Source organism: Ursus americanus, chromosome 4, assembly GCF_024610735.1.
Source record: "Ursus americanus isolate L20-20 chromosome 4, mUrsAme1.1.p, whole genome shotgun sequence".
NCBI classification, from domain to species: Eukaryota; Metazoa; Chordata; class Mammalia; order Carnivora; family Ursidae; genus Ursus; species Ursus americanus.
Window position 1 is genome coordinate 43,673,424 of NC_142130.1, and position 22,936 is coordinate 43,696,359.

Consider the following 22,936-nt stretch of genomic DNA (forward strand, 5'->3'; position numbering starts at 1 on the left):
TGGGTGTTCAGGAAGCAGCAGCCCCAGTGTTGCAAGGTACCGCGTGTTCACACGAAATGGAATTCCATCTGAAAGACGGTTTCATGGAGCTACTGCTTTTCAAAGCAAGGTTACGTGCTGCTAGAAAGACCGATTCAAAACAGACTTTATTTTTGCCACACACACAAAAAAAGTCACGAGTGGTTTTTTACAGTAACTGTGTCTGCAGCGCTCTGCTTTCTGGACCACACACTCTCCAGTTTAGGAAGGCTCTCCGTTCCCAGTTGTAAATTATCTCCTGGGCCCGCTACTTTTTGCACTCAGTGCCCCGTCCTCCCACTCTTTCCCCTGCTATTCAGGGCTGCGCACGGCTTCTGAGAACTGAGTTTCACATTTATATCATGGCTATTATTCTTGTTTGCTTTCCTTCATGTGCGTGCACACGTTCGGTCTTCCCTTCCTGTGTAGCCGGAGACGACAGCGTCTCCTTGGGTCTCTCTCTGCTCCGCTTAATCCACTGAGCACAGGTCAGCTTCTGCCGAGGAGGAATTCCACTCATTCATTCATATGCTCTTTCCCCCCACCCTTCACTCACTCAACATTTTTCCAGCACTTACATGCACCGGCCATGTTGCCAGGCGCTGGGAATGTAGAGATGAATTAGGACTTTAAAGAAGCTCCAGAGGTAATGGGAGAGACAGATGAGTGAACATTAAACCCGAGATACAAGGTAAATACCTTTGTAAGGATTGCAGGGATGGGGTGGGGGAGAGAGGACTCCCAGGAGTTCAGTTTCCACCTGGGGGATTCAGAGAAGGGAACATTTTGAGCTGGGTCTTGAAGTAGGAGTAGAAGTTTTCCAGGAAAAGATATATCCATCTGAAAGGAACCCTGCACCTCACTGCTGCTTTGCCAACCTTTACGTCATCCCTTGTCGTCTCCCTGAGACATCCGTCTGAGGGTTATCCTTGTGGAACTGCACGTGCACACGCTGGGCAGGCCTTGGCGCACGCTCTCCCGTCTTGCTCTAGTGGATGAGAATGTCTGGAGGTGAGGTCCTTCCACTCTCCTCTTTACCTTGGTGACGTGTTGCTTCACTTCTTCCCCTTTTCTTTCCTTCTCTCTCAGAGGAAGATGTCCTTTCTCCTTCCAAAGGCAGCTTTTCCTGAGGGACTCCAAGCCAATTTTGACAGAGAGAAATGACAATAGAACTTTCCAGGTGAAGAAAACAATTTCAACAACTGGGTAAAGATGGGAAAGTACCATGCGTGTTTGGAAAACAGTGAGCAATCCAGATGTGCTGAAGCTGTCTAGTCTAAGTTAACCTACCTGATGAGTATGAAAATCTACGTATTCCTTTAGGAAATATATAGTAAATGGCATAACTTAGGACTTTGGCTTATGCTTCAACAAAAACTTTTATTTGAGTGCTTTATGTTTTTGTTAATGCATGTGTGTGTGCGCACACACACACACACACACAGACACACACGAGATCTTGCTGGGTGGCATGGATACACAGACCTTGCTCTTAAGGACTTCACAATCTCTTAGGGAGGAGGGAATAGCAATTTCATATGGTAAATACTATCAGTACTAGCAAAGATGTGTGTAGCACCTCCAGCAGCCGGAGGAGGGAAAGGAAATTAAGTTGGCATGGATTGTAAGGGCAATAATATAGATAGATAGCATTTGATTTAGGCCTTCAACAATAAATATAAGTTTGTCAATGAAAAAGGGAAAAGTAGGGTGTTTCAGGTAAAGGGAACAGGAAGAAAGGTGTGTGTGTGTGTGTGTGAGTGAGTGTATGTGTAGCGGGATATGGTGTGTGAAAATGTGTTCATAGGAGGGCAAGTTGTCTCATGGGCTAGAGCAGTGGTTTTCAATGGAGGTGAGTTAGTTATTCCTGGGGTTCTCAGTGGGGGTGATTTTATGTCCCAGGAAACATTTGGCAATGTCTTTGGACATTTTTTGATTGTCGTGACGTTGGGGGTGGGGTGCTACTAGCATCTAGTGGGTAGAAGCCAGGGTTGATGCTGAATGTTCTATAAGGCAGAAGACAGCTCTTGACAACTAAGAATTATCCCACTCGAAATGTCAACAGTGCCGAGACTCAGACACCCTGGGGTAGAATATGGCAGTCCTAGAAAGAAGTTGGCAAGAGATGAGGTTGGGAAGATAGATTCATGTTAATTTGTGAAAGGTCTTAAATGCCATATGATATAATGGAGGTTTCTAGAAAAGCAAGAGTTTCATTTTTATTCGTTTGATTGGTCGCATTTTACTCAGTGATACTCGTTTGTAATATGGTTCAACTAAAAGTGATAACGTTTACAAGTGATAACAGAACATTTTCTGTACAAAATTCTATAACAAAAGCTTTGAGATCACTTGAACGATTTTCTTACGGGAAAGTGTTCATTCCTGTCCCCTCCCTCGTTGCCAGCTAGATTCCTTTGTCTCCTGCCATTCCCTACCAACCCCCCCCTAAGGTGTCCAGGGTCCTCTGGACCCATGAAGTATAAGGGCTAAGCTCAGCATAAAGGTGGACCCAGTCCTTTGAGACTGTGAGTGAACTGCTCACTTGTTTAGAGTTACCATTAGAGTTACCATATGGGTTTCCAAGAAAGATGGGCTCTGATCCAGGACTAAAACTGTACGTTTGTGAACAGAAGTCTGAGGATCACTTTTTCTGTCTTATTCATATTGGAAAAGCTGAGTTCATAGTCTCCTCACTTAATTCAGTACTTTCCCTACACTCTTGCATATGAATCCCTGCCCCATCCCCAGAACTGGGTGTTAGATCTACTCCATTAGGAAGTTGATAATTAGCTGGAACTTACTTAGGAAACAGAACTTCCAAGGCCTAGTGTCAATCTTCTAAAATAAGGTATCTGCCCAGAAAGTATTTCCCAAAATATGGGTGACCCGGAAAGTTACAGGGCAGGCTCTTCATTCAGATAAAAGGCAACCGATCACTAAAGTCTGTGCACTAGTCCTCAAGATTTGGAGGCCAGAGAACGTTTTCAAATACTGGGAATTTTTGATGGCACACTTCAGGAGATTAAATGTTGCTACTGTTATCATCCCACCATGAATGCATTCATATGTTGAAGTTAAAAGGATACAACCTACATGCCCAGAAAGGAAGAAAGATCACAAATTTGTCAGACCATTCCCTCCCCGTTCTGGCTCCAACAGTGTATGCCCCAGAGCAGGACTGTCAGGTAAAATACAGGATGCTCAGTTATTTTTGAATTTCAGATAAATAATGACTATTATTATAGTATAAATGTGTCCCCTGATAAATTCATTTATCTGAAAATCAAATTTAACTGAGCACCCTGTATTTTTATTTGCTAAGTCTGGCAATCCTACCCTGGAGAGAAAATGAGAGGGCAATCTTCTATTCATTCAGTCAGTATCTGTGTCCACACGCTTCTCAGAGCACCTGGCTTCTGAAGATGACTGCTGTTGAAGAGGTACCCCACGTGGGCCCTTGACCCAAGACAGCTACCTCACCTAGTGTTCTACTGAAGAAATCGTAATCTGCTTTAATGCTGGAGGTGGAGAAAAGGCTGCCTGGAGAGGGTTTGCTCAGAGATACTGGTCTCTGACGTGGGGGAATTCTGAAGTATTTTCTTCATTTGACAGATATTAATTGAGCATACTTAGAAAAGGTACTTAGTAAGAAAAAGGAACTAAGTCATTTCTTGTTAAAACAAGAAATGAATCATTCCTGTTTTCATGATGCCTACATGCTTATGGGGGGAGTTTTAATACCAATTTTAATACCCTTAATTTTTATCCCAGAGTTGACCTGAGTTAGATGTGACCCCGCGTATTGGCTTTATCACACTTCAGCTCCTTGTCGCTATTTGAATACATTTGCGTAACGCCCTGATCATGTTTTCTTACATACTTCTAGGGCAAAATTCTTGCTATGTGGCAGCTCTCACAGTAGATTTTATGAGAATACACAATGGTACACTAGTGTGAAAAGGAAGGCTTTTAGGAGCGTGATTGTCCTGAGCACTTTTTGTTTCTTGGTTGTGTGCACGTGTGTACGTGTGTTTGTGAGTATATCTGGGTGCACAGACGGTGGGTCTCTTGAAAACACTGGGTGTACAAAGACGATCTCCTTTCTGAGTGAACCTTAATTTTTAAAAAACATTTTCTTGACTAATTTAGTTACAAAAGCAAACACTTGGAAGATTCCAGTAACAACTTCTTGTGCAGCAAAGATGGCCGCTGCTCAGAGTCTGGGTGAGGAGCAGACACTGAAATGTGGCTTGGCTCCGTCCCCTGGCAGAGCACGAGGGTGTTATGTTCCACTAGAGGCCCTGGTACCTTCTCAGAAACCTGCCAAATCGGGCATAGACTTGCTAGCAGCCACAACGGAGGGATCCTACTGACCCATGCCCAGTTCTCAGGAGGTAACTGGCAAGAGAGAAGAAAGCAAAACAAGCAACCAAATCCCTATACACCTTATAAATCTGACTTGGAAATTTTGCCTCAAGGCTGTCAAAAAGTAGAAAAAATGATTCCCAGGCCAGTTCTTGGGAATTTAATCTTTAACGTAGAAAAACTACATCCAATTATCTGACTATCAACTTGTTTTTTAAGTCTAGCCATTCCCAGGATCAGATGACTCTGGTTCTTAAAAATAAACTCAGGTTATGGACCCCTGGCCAAAGCAAGGCCTTCGGGTCACTCTTCAGGGAACACGCCTTGAAATCACATGCATCTCCTTTGCCTGTGAGATGTTTCCTTAATTATCTGAATCTCTGTGCCAGGGATAAGTTGATTTGTCTCCATTCTGTCTGAGGTTGAGGAGCTAGGATTCCCTTGGAGGAATGGAATGTGGTAAGTTCCCCTGCTTGGCTTCTGACTGAAGCCAGAACGAGAGTTAGAGAGAGTAATCTGGGTACAGCCTTTTGCTGCCCTCTGGTGGAAAAGGTGGGTATTGAACTAGCCATGAAGACTCAATTCCTGAGCAAACACTATTAAGGCATCCATGCCCAGGTCCACAGGGAACGATTACACCTAAAGCTATTAAGTTAAACGAAAATGTGATTCTACATGTCACAATAGAAAGATATAGTAAATAAATGGAGTTTGAAAGGTTTCTCTATAAGAGTCTGATTTCTCAATAATGGGACTTTAATTCTACTCCCTAGGCTTTTTATGTTTGCTAAGAACTTGTTTCTCATTTTTCTCTCTAAATTCTTTTTTTCCCCTTCAACCATTATTTCATGTATCTTGAGACAGTTATAAGAACCTTGTAAGGAGTAATCTTTAAACATTTTTAAAAAATGAAATCCAGCATTTGATTGAGAAAAACTGTAATTCTTACACACTCCAGATCATAAACTGGGATTTATACCTATACACTCAGATCAAAATCCAAACTAAAATTCACTTTCAGAATTCAAATGAATCATGCTAGTCTTATACCTTCTGAGACTCCCTCAATACAAGTGAGAGGCTGTCTCTTTAAGACTTTTGCATGCAAATTACATTTTGGTTGGTTGGTTGGTTGTTTGTAAGTAGGCTCCCTGCCCAGCATGGAGCCCAACCCCTAGAAGAAGACCTGAGCTGAGATCAAGGGTCAAATGCTTAACCAGCTGAGCCACCCAGGTGCCCCTGCAAATTACATTTTGAAAGAGACCATGTTTTTTTTTTTTTTTTTTAAGTCCTAAAAATGCCAAAATTCCCAAAAAGTATAGACAGGTAGAAGCATGCACTTTAAATTTAAATCTATGACAGAATACATTATAGAATCAGGAAAATTTTTGGAGACTAGTGTGAGGAATATTAACACATTATGCATATAAGTATATGGCGGACCCTTCAAATGTGTTCCAATGACTTCCAGCGTGATTATGGTTTTTTTTGAATGAAGAAACTCTTTATGCCAGGCTAGTACTTGGTTCTTATTTATGAATTAACTCAGTATTTATTCAGCAAGCATTTCCTGAGCACCCATGTACCAGCAGGATATATCTTCTGGCTGGAGGTGCTTACAAAACTGAGCACAAGTATCTCAAGAACAAGACCAACTATGGTCAGTATCATGAGGGACGTAGAGATGAAGTGAGATGGAAGTTCAGAGTCGGAAGAGATTAATGCCAACCTTCGGGGCAGGCGAAACAAGCGGCAACTAAACTGGGAATTAAGGGATGAATAGGTTTGGGACACAAAATTATTCTACATGGCAGAAATCTGGAAATTTCTTGTAAAGGACTATTTTTCCTTAGGAAAATAAATTATGGACAGCTGATGAACTCCATGGAAATTAACTTTCACCCACTGAGGTGACTTTTGAAGTGTGAGAATTAGTTACAATTCAGATACTGTCAATTCTTGATCAACTTCTGTCCTTTACATATGAAATGTCTGCTTTCCTCCTCAAAATACTCCTCTCTCTCCTGACCAAAAACAGTAGAAGAAGAGAGGAGGAATAACCATTTTATCCTGTCTCTCTGTCCCTATCTTTTCTGTAAGTCACCAGTACTACTCATTTGATATTTAGTGTGCACTTATTAGGTGCCAGATACTCTGCCAGGTACTAGAAGGCAACAGTTCACAAGCACACATGATCCTTCTTCTGAAAAAGCTTTTACTGGATGGAGATAGTCAAATAAGCAATAGAATAAAAACTCTTAATGTACAATAAGAAAAGCAATACACCACAGAGGTCAGTAACCTGTCTTATGGTATAAAGCAGTCTGGATTCAAATGTGGGCTCCACTGAACATAATCATGTGACCTTGGGCTACTTACTCAACCTCTATTCACTCCATTTTTTTAAAGATTTTATTTATTTATTTATTTATTTATTTATTTATTTATTTATTTATTTAGAGCATGACTGGGGTTGGGGAGGGCCAGAGGGAGAGAGAGAGAATCTCAAGCAGACTCCACGCTGAGTGGGGAGCCTGACATGGAACTCGATCTCACTATCCTGAGATCATGATGACTTGAGCCAAAATCAAGAGTCGGACACTTCGCTGACTGAGCCACTCAGGCACTCCCTCACTTCAATTTTTGATAGAAATATATTCCTAGCTTACCTAACAGCCCTAGCAATTGTTTCTGGTGTACAATGATTTTCCTCCAGGCAATGATTCCACCTTGTGACTCTGCCATCCTCCAGGGCTTATCCTAACTGCGGAGCAGGAAAGGGAGAGTGTGGAAGAGGCAAAGGTACTTCTTAAGGACACTAGTCTGGGGATGGCAACCATTGCTTAAAACTCAGTGTTGGGGTCACCCTGAATTCCAGAGAGCCTGAGAAGAGCAGCCCAGCTGTATATCCAGGAATAAGAGAACATGGATCTTGTTGTACAGCTAGCCATCTTTGAAACAGTTTGTATACCATGTGATAAGCTTCAAGCTTTATTATAGAATTCATATGCCCTTGATAACAAAGGAGTAAAATGATCATATTTTTAATTTTGGAGAAGTCATTCTATCAGCAGCAAAGAGAATGGCTTCGCTGATTGATTGGATAATCAATCGGGTGGAGAGAAATGTTATTCAGTGAAACACAGGAAGAGGTGCAAGTTTTCAGGGAGGAGGATGGGAGGTGAGTTCCGTTTGGGACGTGTCGAATATGAGATGCTTTGGCATCATCAGGGGAAAATACAGATACATGCTCTAGTTACCTGCTCTAAAGTCTGAAGCTCAGAAAATAAATCTGAGCTGCAGATGGGGATTTGTATTTTCATCTTCTGGATGTAGCCATAGGAGTATGTAGAGAACACTATATCTAAGGAATGGGCGGAGGGAGAGGGACTGGCAAAGGACATTGAATTGGAAGCAAGAAGGAAAAATGGCAGAATGTAATGTCATAGATGCCACAGGAAGAAATTATCTCAAGTAGCAGTAGTTGACAGTGTCCAAGCAAGACACTGGATATTTTTAAAAAGAAGCTGTGTGAATGTGCTGGTTATTCTGTTGATCCACCCTTCTCTCCCCTTCTCTACTCCCCAGAGACTGAGCCCTGTGGAATTTACCATTTGATCTCCTTTGCCCTCTGGCTTCCAATTGGGTTTGGCCAGTGGCAGATCAGAAAGCAGAAGAGGGCAAGATATTTTCCCCCATTTTCCCTCTGTTTCTATGTCTGGTCTCAGGAAGTAGGTGCACCCCACCTTAACTTCAGTTCCCACCAGGTGTCCTGTTCTGGTTCTAGTTCTCACTGTTCTACTTCCTGTTCTGTCTCTTCAGCTCAGGAATGATAATGGCTTCCCACTGTCCCTACTCTCCAAACACACACACACACACACACACACACACACACACACACACACACACCCCATTACATGGTTGTTGCTTACATCTCTGTAAGTAATCCCTTCCCATCTGGAGTGGATTCCACTTCCTTCTGGCATACTCACTGATAAAGTAATTAGTGGGAAGTCAGAAACCAAACTGTCATGGGTTGAAGACTGAGTACATGGTGAAGAAGGAGTTAGACTTTCAAGGAGTTTGTTCACGGAATTAATTTCTCCCTTCTTTCATTGTGAAAGGGAAGGAGAGAGAGGACAACCAGTATAAACACCCTGAAGAAGGAGGAGTTTGTTCTTCCTAAGATGGAAGAGACTTATGTTTAAATGTTGATGAGAAAGAGCCAAGAGAAGGGTATATTGTTGATGTTCAAGAGTAGGGGGTTCATCTATTGCCTGAAGCCTGAAGTGTATGAGAAGGCAGAAAGATTTGAGATGCAGAACACAGATGGGGGACTTGCCTTAGGTGAGGGGAGGATTGCCTTACCCAACGTAACTGGAGGACTAGAAGATGGGATGGGTAGGGAGGACAAATAGGTTTATAGGTTTGACATTAGGAAGTTGAGAGAGTTCTTGTCTAAGGACATGTTTCTTCCTGTAATCACAGAAAATTCAGAGTAGAATTAATATAGGGGTAGGCATTTGCCAGGCAAAAGCGATAGAAGTATAATGAGATGAGGGAATTGGGAAAATAGACAAGTGATGGACTGGGAGAATCTAAGCTATATATAAATCAGGGTGAAGGAGAGAGAGAGAAAAGAGTTAAGGACTGGTGTTTCAGGGATGTTTAAGAGCAGATTTATAAGAAGTAACTTGAGTAAGAAAGTTGAAAAGACAGGAAGCTGATAGGACAGACATGTCTGAATTTATGATTGCAGAGATGGAACAATTGTGGATGACAACAAGATTTAGGACATGACTCATGAATGCATGACTGAAGTGAAGTGAACGTGAAGGTCACTGGAGATGAGGACAATGAAGTAGCTGGGATGATAGAGGACTTGGGATAGAGAGGAACAGGGTATTCAAAATCACTACTTTGATAAAAGAAAAGTGAATGGAAAAGCACCTCTTCCCCATTCCAGGAATCCCTAGCATTCTCCTCATCATCCTAATCTGTGTCTCCCTCAGAATCCTGGGTCTCAAATGATCAGGCCACATAGGAACCCCTCCCCCAGGCCTAGAACCTATCTTTGCAACACCTCTTCCCTCCCACTATGTCAGCGGCTCACTGCCGAGAGAGTGCCAGGGTCTGCTTTCCACATGGTGGGGAAACTGGTTCTGGGGATATGGCAGGGTACAAGCTCCCACTCTGGCTGCTGGGGCTTGCAGGGGGTGAGGCAACACAAGCTGAGGAAAGATGTGCCCCTGCTACGATCTTGACTGTGGAAAGCACTTTCCTCTAACAGTCCTGGGATTCATAGTTGGCCTCTATAGAACCAATGGCAGGAATGGCATGTATGTTAGAGTCAAGTACCTTTGCAGAGCTGGTTCTGGATTCTAATCATTACCCTTAATAATAATTTTATGGGGGAATGCATTCAGTTTCAAACAATGGACTTAGAAATGGCTCTTCTAAATTAGAGATTTCTGTATTAAAATTGTGTTGGCCTCTAAATACCTCAGAAAATAGAGTGACAAAAATAATGCTATTGATAGACATTTTTTTTTTACATTTCTAAGAGGTTCTAGGAGTTGAGATAGAAGATTGATTTGTCAGCAATGTCCTCCTTGTTTAGAGCACTTTGTATTTGCAATTTAGATATTTTAACACTTAAAAATATCATTTATCATGTTATAGAGGTAATTTGGGTTCACTGAACATAATTCTGAAAGTAAAAAGGAGAGAAAATAAAACTTCTGTATTCTCACAATCAGAAATGACTATTATTATTATCCTGGCATCATTTTCACTGCAGATACACATTTTTTTTGCCTCTTCCCCGGTTTAGAGTCATACTCTATATAAAGTTTTATAATCTCTTTTATTCACTTAGTATAATGTGAGCATTTCCCTGTGCCATTACATATCTTCAGAAAAGGATTGTGGCAGAGTCTTTTAGCTGTTCACCAAAATCCATTTCCTTCTTCTTGGTCATGCACCTGACTACACTTCCAGGGCTTTCTTGCAGATAGGTGTAGCCAATGGAATATGAGTGAGTGTGATATGTGCCATTCCTGAGCCAACGCTTTCAAGATGAATGTGTGTTTCCTTTATGTTATCTGTTCCCCCTTCTTATAGCAAGATGCAGATGATGAGGTCCAAGGGGAAGTCAAAGTCAAAAGGAGGAAGGAGCATAAAACTCCGAATAATCACATATTGAATACAATATAGATGAGGATAAACATCTTTGGTGTTTGAACCATTATATTTTTGGATCTGTTTGTTACAGTTTTGCCTACCCTGTTTTTCATTCTACCATAATTTTTCATTTTTTTAATTTAGAATTTTAATTTATTTTATTTTTATTAATTTTAGACATTTGAATATAGTTGACATACAATGTTACATCAGTTTCAGGTGTACAACATAGTGATTCAACATTTTTCTATGTTATGCTCACCACAAATACAGCATTTTGACAGATGTTCACCATACCATGCTATTACAATATCATTGACTATATTCCCTATGCTCTACTTTTATCTTGTGACTTATTCATTCCATAACTGGAAGGCTGCGTCTTCCACTTCCCTTCACTCATTTTGCCCATTCCCCACCTCCTTCCCCTCTGACAACCATCCGTTTGTTCTCTGTGTTTATAGGTCTGATTTGGCTTTTTGTTTTCTCATTTGTTTTTTTAGATTCCACACATGAGTGAAAACGTATGGTATTTGTCTTTCTCAGTCTGCCTTATTTCACTTAGCATAATTCCCTCTAGCTCCATCCATGTTGTTGCAAATGGCACAATCTCATTCTTTTTAAGGGCTGTGTAATATTTCATTATGTATGTGTATATGTGTATATGTGTATTGTGTATGTGTGTATATATATATATATACACCACTTCTTCATTACCCTTTCATCTATCAATAGATACTTGGGTTGCTCCTGTAAATTGGCTACTGTAAATAATCCTGCAATAAACATTGGGGTGCATATCTTTTGAATTAGTGTTTTTGTTTTTTTTTTTTTGAGTAAATTCCCAGTAGTGGAATTACTGGATCATATGGTATTTCTATCTTTAATTTTTGAGGAACTTCCATACTGTTTTCCACAGGGGCTACACCAACTTATATTCCCACCAACAGTGCACATCCTTTCTCCATATCTTTACCAACACTTACTATTTCTTGTCTTTTTGATTTCAATCATTCTGACAGGTCTAAAGTGATGTTCCATTGTGGTTTTGGTTTGCATTTCCCTGATGAGTGATGCTGACCATCTTTTCATGCGTCTGTGGGCCATCTGTATGTCTTCTTTGGAAAAATGTCTATTCAGGTCCTCCACCCATTTTTTAATTGGATGGTGGGTTTTTTTGATGCTGAGTTATATAAGTTCTTTATATTTTTTGGATACTAACCCCTTATCAGATATATTATTTGCAAATATCTTCTCCTATTCAGTAGGTTGGCTTTTTGTTTTGTTGATGGTTCCCTTTGCTGTGCAAAAACATTTTATTTTGATGTAGTTCCAATAGCTTATTTTTTGCTTTTGTTTCCCTTGTCTCAGGAGACATCTAGAAAAATGTTGCTATGGCTGAAGAGAAATTATGGCCTGTGTTCTCTACTAGGATTTTTATGGCTTCAGGTCTCACATTAAGGTTATTAATCCACTTTGAGTTTATTTTTGTGTATGGGTATTAGAAAAATGGTCCAGATTTCATTCTTTTATATGTAGCTGTCCAGTTTTCCCATCACAATTTGTTGAAGAGACTGCCTTTTTCCCACTGTATATTCTTGACTTTATTGTTATAGATAAATTGGCCATATATGCATGTATTTATTTCTGGGCTCCCTATTCTGTTCCACTGATCCATGTGTCTATATTTGTGCCAGTATCATACTGTTTTGATTACTACGGCTTTTTAGTATATCTTGAAATCTGGAATTGTGACCCTACAGCTCCGTTTTTATTTCTCAAGATTGTTTCAGCTCTTTAGGGCTTTATGTGGTTCCATATAGATATTAGTATTATTTGTTCTAGTTCTGTGAAAAATGCTGTTGCTATTTTGAATCTGTGGACTGCTTTGGGTAGTATGGGCATTTTAACAATATTAGTTCTTCTAATCCATGAATATGGAATATGTTTCCATTTGTTTGTGTTGTCTTCAAGTTCTTCAATCAATATTTTATAGTTTTCAGAGTTCAGGTCTTCTACTTCCTTGGTTAGGTTTATTTCTAGGTTTTTTATTCCTGTGGTGTAACTGCAAATGGGATTGTTTTCTTAATTTCTCTTTCTGCTACTTTGTTATTAGTGTATAGAAATGCTCCTAATTTCTGGGTAATAATTTTATATCCTACAAATTTATTGAATTCATTTATTACTTATAGTAGGGTGTTTTGTTTTGTTTTGTTTTGGTGAAGTCCTGAGGGTTTTCTATGTATAGTATCATGTCATCTGCAAATAGTGACAGTTTAACTTTTTCTTTACCAATATGGATGTCTCATTTTGTTTTCTGGTCTGATTGCTGTGGCTAGGACTTCCAGAACCATCCTGAATAAAAGTGGCAAGAGCAGACATCTTTGTCTTGTTCCTGATCTTACAGGGAAACCTCAGTTTTTCACCATTTAACTATGCATTTTTCATATATGCCCTTTATTATGTTGAGGCATGTTCCTCTAAGCCCACTTTGTTGAGAGTTTTTAAAAATCATAAATGAAGCATGAGAGACTATGAACTATGAGAAACAAACTGAGGGCCTCAGAGGGAAGGGGGGTGGGGGAATGGGATAGACCGGTGATGGGTAGTAAGGAGGGCACGTATTGCATGGTGCACTGGATGTTATACACAACTAATGAATCATCGAACTTTACATAGGAAACCGGGGATGTACTGTATGGTGACTAACATAATATAATAAAAAAACATTTAAAAAAAGAGAGAGAACACTATAAATATTCTACTTATTAAATAAAGAACTTGTTCATATATATTTTTTTTAAAAAATCATGAATGAGTATTGAATTTTGTCAAATGCTTTTTCTGCATCCATTGAAATGATCATATGACTTTTACCCTTTGTTTTGTTGATATGTAACACATTGATTGATTTGTGAATACTGAACCACCTTAGCATCCCTGGAATAAATCCCACTTGATCATGATGAATGATCTTTTTAATGTATTGTTGAATGTAGTTTGTTAATATTTTGTTGAGGACCTTTGCATCTATGTTCATCAGGGATATTGGTCTGTAAGTTTCTTTTTTTGTGGGGTGTTTTTATCTGGTTTTAGTATCAGTGTAATGCTGGCCTTGTAGAATGTATTTGAAAATTTTCCTTTCTTCTATTTTTTGGAATAATTTGAATAGAGTAGGTATTAACTCTTCTTTAAATGTTTCTAAGAATTCACCTGTGAATTCATCTGGTCCTGGACTTTTGTTTTTTTTGGTAGTATTTTTTTTAATACCCATTAAATTTTGTTACTAATAGGTGGTCTGTTTAGATTTTCTATTTCTTCCTGATTCAGTTTTGGAAGATTGTGTTTCTGGGAATTTATCCATTTCTTTTAGGTTGTCCAATTTGTTGGTATGTTCGTTTTTGTAGTATTCTCTTATAATCCTTTGTATTTCTTGTGGTGTCGCTTGTTACTCTTCTTTCATTTCTAATTTTACTTACTTGGGTCCTTTCTCTTTTTCTCTTGATGAGTCTGGTAAAGGTTTATCAATTTTGTTGATCTTTTCAGAGAACCAGTACTTGGTTTCATTGTTTTTTGTTTTGTTTTGTTTTGTTTTCTAGTCTCTATGTCATTTATTTCTGCTCTGATCTTTATCTCCTTCCTTCCACTCACTTTGGACTTTGTTTTTCTTTTTCTAGTTTCTTTAGATGTAAGTTTAAATTACTTATTTGAACTTTTTCTTATTTTTTGAGGTTGGCCTGTATGCTATATATTTCCCTCTTAGACCTGCTTTCACTATGTCCCAAAGATTTTTAGACTGTTGTGTTTTCATTATCATTTGTCTGCATGTATTTTTAAATTTCTTCTCTGATTACTTCATTGATTCGTTGGTTGTTTAGTACCATGTTGTTGAGTTCCACAAGTTTGTGTTTTTTCTATTTTTTTTTCTTGTGATTGATTTCTAGTTTCATACCATTGTGGTTGGAAAACATGCATGGTATGATTTCAATCTTAAATTTATTGAGGCTTGTTTTGTGGCCTAACATGTGATCTGTTCTGGAGAATGTTCCATGTGCATCTGAAAAAAATGTGTCTTCTGTTGTTTTGAATGGAATGTTCTGTATATCTGTTATGTCCATCTGGTCTAACGTGTTAATCAAAGACACTGTTTCCTTATTAATTTTCTGCCTAGACGATCTATCCATTGATATAGGTGGGGTGTTAAAGTCTCCTACTATTATTGTATTACCATCAATTTCTCTCTTTATGTCCATTAATATGTGCTTTATGTATTAGGTGCTCCAGTGTTGGGTGTGTTGATATTTATAACTGTTATAGCCTCTTGGTGGATTGATCCCTTTATCATTATGTAATGCCTTTCTTTGTCTTTTGTTACAGTCTTTGTTTTAAAGTTTGTTTTGTCTGATCCAACTTTCTTTTCTTTTGCTTCCATTACATGGTAAATGTTTATCCATCCCTTCATATTAGGAGGGTGGAAGGGGAGTGTAGACTGTGTCCGCCAGCCCCTCCCACCCACAGAGTGATCCAATAGCTCCCCTCCCGCTGCAGCTGCCAGCTGGTAGAGTTCTAAGCTTGGCTCTCTTTTATGCTATTTGCTCTCTTTTTTTTTTTTTTTTAAGATTTTATTTATTTATTTGACAGAGAGAGAGACAGCCAGCGAGAGAGGGAACACAGGCAGAGGCAGTGGGAGAGGAAGAAGCAGGCTCCCAGCAAAGGAGCCTGATGTGGGGCTCGATCCCAGGACTCCGGGATCATGCCCTGAGCCAAAGGCAGATGCTTAACAACTGAGCCACCCAGGTGCCCCTATGCTATTTGCTCTTTTAAACGCAGGTTTTTTCTGTGCACCAGCATGACTGCCACTGGGTAGGTTAAAGAACCTGGGGCTTGCTTAAGCAGCAATTTGTCTATGGTGTCTGGACCCTGCTTCAGTCTGTGATTTCAAGGTGGAGAAGGGACATAAACCTTGTCATTCTCTAGTCCCTCCGATTCTGAGAGAGTTCTTGCAGCTTCCACTTGGTGGAATTCTGGGGCTTGTTCTTTCATATGTTAGTTGCTCTTTTAAACCAGGGCTTTTTTTCTGTGCCCAAGGACAGATGAATCTGTTCCTAGTACCTCAGTACCATCCCTCTCCACTGCAGTTTGTAGTGTTCAGGGTGGGGTTCCCTTTGTTACCAGTGTCTATCACTCTTGCTGTTCTCTTCTGCCATTATCTCTCTCTCTTGTTGTGCAAAAGCTGTTCAGTAGGCCCTCAGTTCTTCTTCAGGAGGAATTACTCCATGAATAGGTGTGATTTGGTGTGGTCTGTAAAGGAGGCAAATCCAGGGTCTTCCTACATTGCCATCTTGGACCAGAACATTACCATAATTTTTTAAAGAAATATTTATTAGACTGTAGTAGGTTCTTAAAAAGGGTGCCCAAAGAATGAATGACTTCTCCATGTGTTCGTGCCTCTTTGCAATGTGTCTTTATTACTTTATCCAACAAGAGATGGAGTCTGTTTTCCCAATCCTTGAATCTGGCCACCCTTATGACTTGTTTTGGTCAATAGAATGTGATGGAAATGGCATTCAGGTACTTCTGAGCCGAGACAAAACAAAGCCTAGCATCTGCTTTTGCTCATGGTGGATCCAGCTACCATGTAAAGAAGTCCAGGTTATCCTACTGGAGAGAGTCTATATGGAGAGATAGGTCCTAGAGGATGAGATGCCATACGGATAGAAAAGTCATGTGGAAGAGAACTAAGGTCCCAGACAATATGTGTAAGCCCAGCTAATGCCATGAAAGGAGAGAGACCCAGAAATCCCAGCTCACCCTCAGCCATTTGAGCCGTCCCAGGGAGAGTGCCAAAGTGGCGAGTAAGGCCATCTTGGGTCTTCTAGATCCAGTCCAACAACCTGTCACTAAGTTGTTGATTGTTAACCAGCAATAGGTAACTGAAATATGGATATTTAAATGTTTCCAAATGTTTGTTACTGTGAATGATAGCAATGAACATCTTTTTACTGGTTCCTTGTCTACCAAGGGAATCTATGTTGTTGAACTTAAGTCTGTAAATTGAGTAAGAAGTCATGTCTCCATTTTGGTGTTCAAGTGAGGTTTCTGGCCCCTGCTCTAGAGATGAAGTAATATTTCACTGGGCTGTAATCTATTCAATTTCCACAGACTCCATCATCAGTTAGCTACTACTAAAGATCCCTGCTAGTCAAAACAATTTGATTACCATTTTCTCCCTACTGTCCACTATAGTAAATGCATCAATCTTTTCTCTTGTAATTAATTGGTATCACATGGGCTTTGTCATTCTGGGAGCAGATTTCAATGGTGATATCTTCCTATCAGCACCAGAGCCTACAGAAGACAGCCATTACAGAGCTTTGTGAGGATACTGGTAGTGCTTCATTAATGTATTTCTCAGTGCCTCAGTTCAGGGAGTGAATTTTAAGAGGACACAGTTGGGGGTGAGTGGGTGGATGAGTGTGCAGATCACAGATTATATATCCATTCCATTATTCCAATCTCCCCGAGAATTTGGATTCCTCCTTCTACATCGTGCCAGGAAATTTGACATCTTGTCTTCATTGAATATAAACTATAGCTGAGTTCAAGTTTCAATCAACAAAGAAAATTGTCAGACATAGTTCTAACTGCAAGAATCTCTAGCAACTCGTATGATGAGACTCATATCGACACATTTGGTCCAATCCAGAGTTTCATATTCCATCCTCTTTAGTTTAATAACTTTAAAATCCATTATTACTTCAGTTTCTGTCAGTAAAAATAAGCAACATTTTGCAATTATTTTGGAGTATAAACTATTTCTTTCCATGTCAAACTTTATATTTGTCTCCCTGGAGCAAACTGAGATCCTACTTGAGGTATAGCTCTAGGGGTGATGGGAAGTGGTTGGGGTGGGTCTTGAGGTTTTTATAGGGTTTTCACACAAGCTTCCTCAGACACAAGGTAACAGGCTTCTCTGATTCTCAGCTTTTCCCAAATCAAATTAGATAATTGCTATTCCAAGTCTGAAGAGTCCTTCTTACTAATCAATGCTCTGACTTGTATATACGAGACCTGAGAGTCAATAAATTCAATTTAGTTTGGAATTATTCAACCAACAAAATCAATTTTGGGGTCAAGTTCAGCCCTGCAGCTATAAGAAATAAGTGATTCTGTCAGGACCCCCACGGAAGCTCTCTGATTCTCTATGACTTGAGCTAAGAGTTAAAGATCTGAGCTTGTCATTTTTTGTAGGCTCTCCAGTGCACTCAGAAGCATCATTGCTACTATAATAGTCATCTAGTCCTCTTGGGGCTTCAGAAGGCATTTCATCACAATCAGCCTCAGGTGATTAAGCATGACAGTACAGTACAGCATGGATTTATCATATTCCCTTTCCTCTTGATAAGGAAACTACTGAGTTCCAAAGCTAAGGGACATAGCCAAACCAACCTCATCCCATTTTGAGGGGCTGTTTCACAGGACTACTTCTTGTTCTAAGTATCATAATAGTCAGAGTCCATTAGTAAAAAAGACTCATACCACCTATTTCATCACAGAGAATTTAACATAAGGAACTGGTTAAATAGATGTTTAAGAACTGAAAAGCATACATGCAAAAGCAGTTACAAATCCTGGAGCTGAAGAAACAAGGGGAAGAGTTTGGGGTTATCAGAATGTAGACTTTTGGAGGAAGGGATCTGCAGATTGGGACCAAGATCTTTGAGGAGAGAACACCATCCAGGTGCTGCTACTACATCTGAGGAGTCAACAAGTTCTGCTAGTGCGTCAAAAGAGTCAGGGACTAGAACGAACTGCCATTACCCAGGATGAAGAGCTGTTGCGGGGCAATACCCGTCAGAAAGAAGGGAGCAAACAGAAAGAACAAGTCCCTTTTCTCCTCTTCCTTCCTTCCAATGTCCCTCTAGTGGGCCATGTTGATGTAACTACCAGCTGGCAAAGATGATTTGGTTTTGCATTGTCCCAGCCATAGCATCACAGAGCAAAGTATAAAAGAGTAGGACTGAAGCTGAGAGGCCATAATAGGATGCATAGTAGAAAGCATATGTCTCTAAATATATCGGTGTGTGTGCGTGTGTGTGCATTGGCATTGCTTGGCCATTTATGGCCATATATGGTCAATTATGGCCATTTTAACACATATTTATTTCTTTCCTTATTTTCCTTTTCTTTAAATAGAAAATACAAAACAGTTCATAGAAGAAGAAAAGATCTATCCCCCTGCTGGAAAGATAATTATTGTTAACACCTTCATTTAGATCCTTCTAGACCTTTTCCTCAATGTGTGGGTGTGTATTTTTTCATGAAATTGCATTATACATACCGTTTTCTAAGTTGCTTTAAAAAACAATTTACTGCATCATCAAAAATCACTCACATCAATACATATTTATTTATTTACAACTGTGGGTTCAAAACGGTTCCTAGGAAGTGTCTTATAGCACTTAATGGGAGGGCCCTGCATTCTACCATACACCTTAATCACTGCAATTCCACTTTTACTTGTTTTATATATTTGATTTCTGTGGGGAAAAAGAATTCAGTTGCCAAAATATTAGAAACCAACTGATTCATCATGTAAGTATTGTATCATTTTCCAATTTTATGACAACAACAAAGGATAACTTTGTATCCAAATTTTTGTACAAAGCCTTAGTAACATGGGACACCACGCTTTTTACTCTTTTTACTCTATTTGACAGTACCTGAAAATTATTTTAATTGGCATTTTTTGGATTACTAATGAGATGGCCAAGGTTTTGTTTATTTGATGGTCATTTGTGTCTGTGGCAGTCCTTCTTTATAGACTCTGAACTTTCCACGCATGGCCCTAAAACCTTACTTTCTGTCTAATGTACAGAGCCCATGCCTCTTCTACACCCCTCAGTTCAAGGAAGCTCTGACTTCAAATATCTACTGCTTACCTGCATCCCCACTTCCCTGCGTCTACTTTGGTAATGATCGCAAATCCTGCTCCACAGACTACACAGATGTTTTTGCTCTGGGGTCCCTCATCCTCCGAGTACACCACCCTCAACATCTCCATATTGAAAGGTATTTTTATTTTTCTTCCTGGCCTGGAGAATAAGGGCTTTTTTGATCTTTAAGCCAACCTCTTTACCTGCAAATTTGATCCCGTCCTTGTTTGTCTCCTTTGGGATTTAGTATGGTGCCTGGCAAACAACTGATGCTCAAAAACTGTATTGAATGAATAATCGATCTTGTTCTATTAATTTTCTCCCCTCTACCTCTGTAGTATGGCTAGTTTCTCTAACTCTTTTGGCTCCTTTCCTTTAGCCTATATGTGAGCAACACATTTCTTGTCCATGATGGTCAGTTTTGTGTATCAATTGGGCTAGGCTATAGTACCCAGTTACTCAGTCAAACACTAGTCTAGGTGTTACTGTGAAACTATTCTGTAGATGGGATTGTCAGCTACAATCAGTTGACTTTATGTAAAGGAGATTATCATGGGAAATCTGATAAACCCAATCCAATCAGTTTAGAAAATCTTAAAAACAGAACTGAGGTTTCTCTGAAAACAGGATGGAGGAAGAAATCCCATGTATAGACTATAGTTTCAGCTTCTGCCTGAGTTTCCAGCCTGCTTTTGTTGGCCTGCCACCTGGATTTTGAACTTGGCTATCCAACCCCCACAATTGTGCAAACCAATTTCTTTCAATAAATCCTTTAAAAAATATCTATATCTATATATCTTCCCATTGATTCTGTTTGAATGGTGGAACCCTGACTGATACACTACCTTAAAATGAGAAACAAAACAAAACGCTATTACAAATTAAACTGTCTACCCTTATCTAAGCTTCTAAAAATATTATCCTATATTCACCATCTCTATATCCCTCCCTTTGCAATCACATTTTGAGCTATAGTCCCATTTATTCAATTGGTGAATTGGCCATATTCTTGTGAACAGCCTGTGGGTGATCTCAAAATCAATATATCAAAAGTTATCTCATTATCCCTGCCACCGACCTAAATCTGTTCCACTTTTAAAACCTATATCTAAAACTCAAAGCAAAAATCTGGAAGTCATGCTAGACATCTAGTTATCTAAACACCAGACATTTACATAGGTTCTACTATCCACCTTCAGTGCCAGTATTTGAACCCAGGCCATCGTCATGTCTTGCCTCAGTGTTTGCAATAGATTCCTTTACCTCCTTATGTCCAGTTTCATCTCCTTTAAATCTGTTCTTCGGGGTGCTCTTTGATGCAAGGTGACCAAAACTGTCCTGCTTGAGACTCAGAGACTCCTTTATCACCTACAGCAAGGGCTCCCCAATCCAAAATACCATCACAAGGAGCTTTTCAAAAACAGATTAGAGCCCTACTCATACCTGATGAATAAGAATTTCCAAAGTGGGGCCTGATAATTTCTATTTTTTAAAAGTTATCCAGGTTAATTATGATCAGCCAGTTTGGGGAACCACCAGCCTTCAGGGTAAAATTCAAGTTCTGCCCAGGATATGACACCACCACTCCCAGCTTCATCCCTCAGCACATATCACCCTCCAGCAATACTGACCCAGGACTAGCGATTCTTCCAAACCATGTCTTACAACCCAAACGTTGTCTTCCAACCTTTCTGTCAGGGATGTCCTTCTTCCATATCTGCCTGAGAAATTCTTAATCATCTTTTAAAAAGTCTATTCAAACGTTATCTCGTCTCCTATTCAACAAGTAAATATAGACAAACGGAAATTTTATACATTAAATATGTGTGATTCTTTGTATAGCAATTATGCCTCAATAAATTATCAAAATTTATTGAGGTTCTCAGAGCATTATATGCCAGGCTCTGAGTTAAGCATTAAGATATAAAGATCAGTAAACTATATCCGCAGTACTGCCTTCAGTAAGCTCATGTGCCATTGATGAAGACATACAAATACAATACAGTGAAGTAATTATATGAGAGAGTCTATGGTAACTGAATAATGGCTCCCCAAAGATGTCCAAATCCTAATCCCCAGAATCTGTGACTATGTTACCTTACATTACAAAACAATTTTTGCAGATGTGATTAAGTTAGAGATTCTGAGATGGGGAGATTATACCAGGTTATCTTGGTGGGCCCACTGTAATCACCAGGGTCTTTCAAAGCAGGCAGGAGGATGAGAGAAAGAGAGGGTGGAGGGAGATTGGGAAGATGCTATGTTACTGATTTTGAAAATGGAGGATGGACACATGAACCAAGGAATGCAATGCGAGTGGCTTTTAGAAACTGGAAAAAGTAAACGAATTCTCCATTAGAGCCTCCAGAAGGATCCAGCCCTGCCAACTTTAGTTCAGGGGGATCCATTTTGGACCTCTGATCTCCGGAAATATAGTAAGTCTTTTAAGTAACTAAGTTTCTTGCTGATTTATTACAGCAGCAATAGGAAGCTAACACAGAGGCCAATTCAAGGCACTATGGTAGTATATAAAGGGGTCTCTATATCACGTTATGGAACAGGGATAGGATGCTCAGGAAGAAATACCCAGAGATGATGACACCAGAGCTGAGGAAGGGAGACTGTTTCAGAAGGATGATCCAGGTGGAGGAATTAGTATTTGCAAAGGTATGTAGACAGTGGCAAGTGTTTCAATAGGGCAAGGTTATTTGTATTAAACAGTAGAAATAACGGTATTAATTCCGGTAAGAGTAAAAATCTGTTTTTTTTAGAACAGTGCCAGACACTGTTCTAAAGCACTTTAGAACCCTAAGGTAGAGACTATTATTTTCATTTTACCCATAAGGATACTAAGGTTTGGTGAAGTCATGTAACTTTCCTGAGGTCATTGAGCTAGTAAATGGCAGAGCTAGAATTAGAACCCTAGTGGTCTGTCTCCAAAACCCATGGACTGCCTCTCTAATATATTATAGTGGATGACTTTCTCAAGTAAGGTCGCGTCAGTGTGGCTGAAGATAATTAGAAAGTTATTAAAACGGTGAGGATCAGCAGACCATGCGGTACCGTCATTTTTTAAACACTGATAGAGGATGGGGTTGATGCAGTCTGACGGCCTCCAAGTTTCTTTGACGTGATCGCGGTTTTGCTGGTGAAGATAGAGGAAACTTCCTTGACTGTCTTGGGCAAAGTAAATACCCTCTCCTGTGTTTCAAATACCACACCTTTCTTAAGCCTTTTCATAAGTCTTTAATTTCTTCCGTTCCCCCTAATGTCTGATGCGGAGATGGGAGTGTATGGGTAGCCTCTCCTCCCCCCTTCGGCGATTCTGATTGAGTAGTACTGGGATGTAACTTTCCCCGACCCCCAACCCCAAACTCTCCCAAGTTTCTCATACGCGGCCAGGTTTTAGTGATCAGGGACTGGACGACTAT

General features: G+C 39.8%; 1 protein-coding gene across 1 annotated transcript in view; it reads right to left on the reverse strand.

Annotated features, from left to right (window-relative positions):
- Positions 1-128: 128 nt before the first annotated feature.
- The window catches only part of GTPBP8 (GTP binding protein 8), a 52,265-nt gene continuing 29,457 nt past the window's right edge, over positions 129-22,936 (reverse strand). Inside the window, exon 7 of the mRNA XM_045785178.2 lies at positions 129-22,650. Coding sequence (XP_045641134.1) covers positions 22,420-22,650 — 231 coding nt within the window. The 3' untranslated portion in view covers positions 129-22,419. The remainder of the gene's footprint in view (positions 22,651-22,936) is intronic.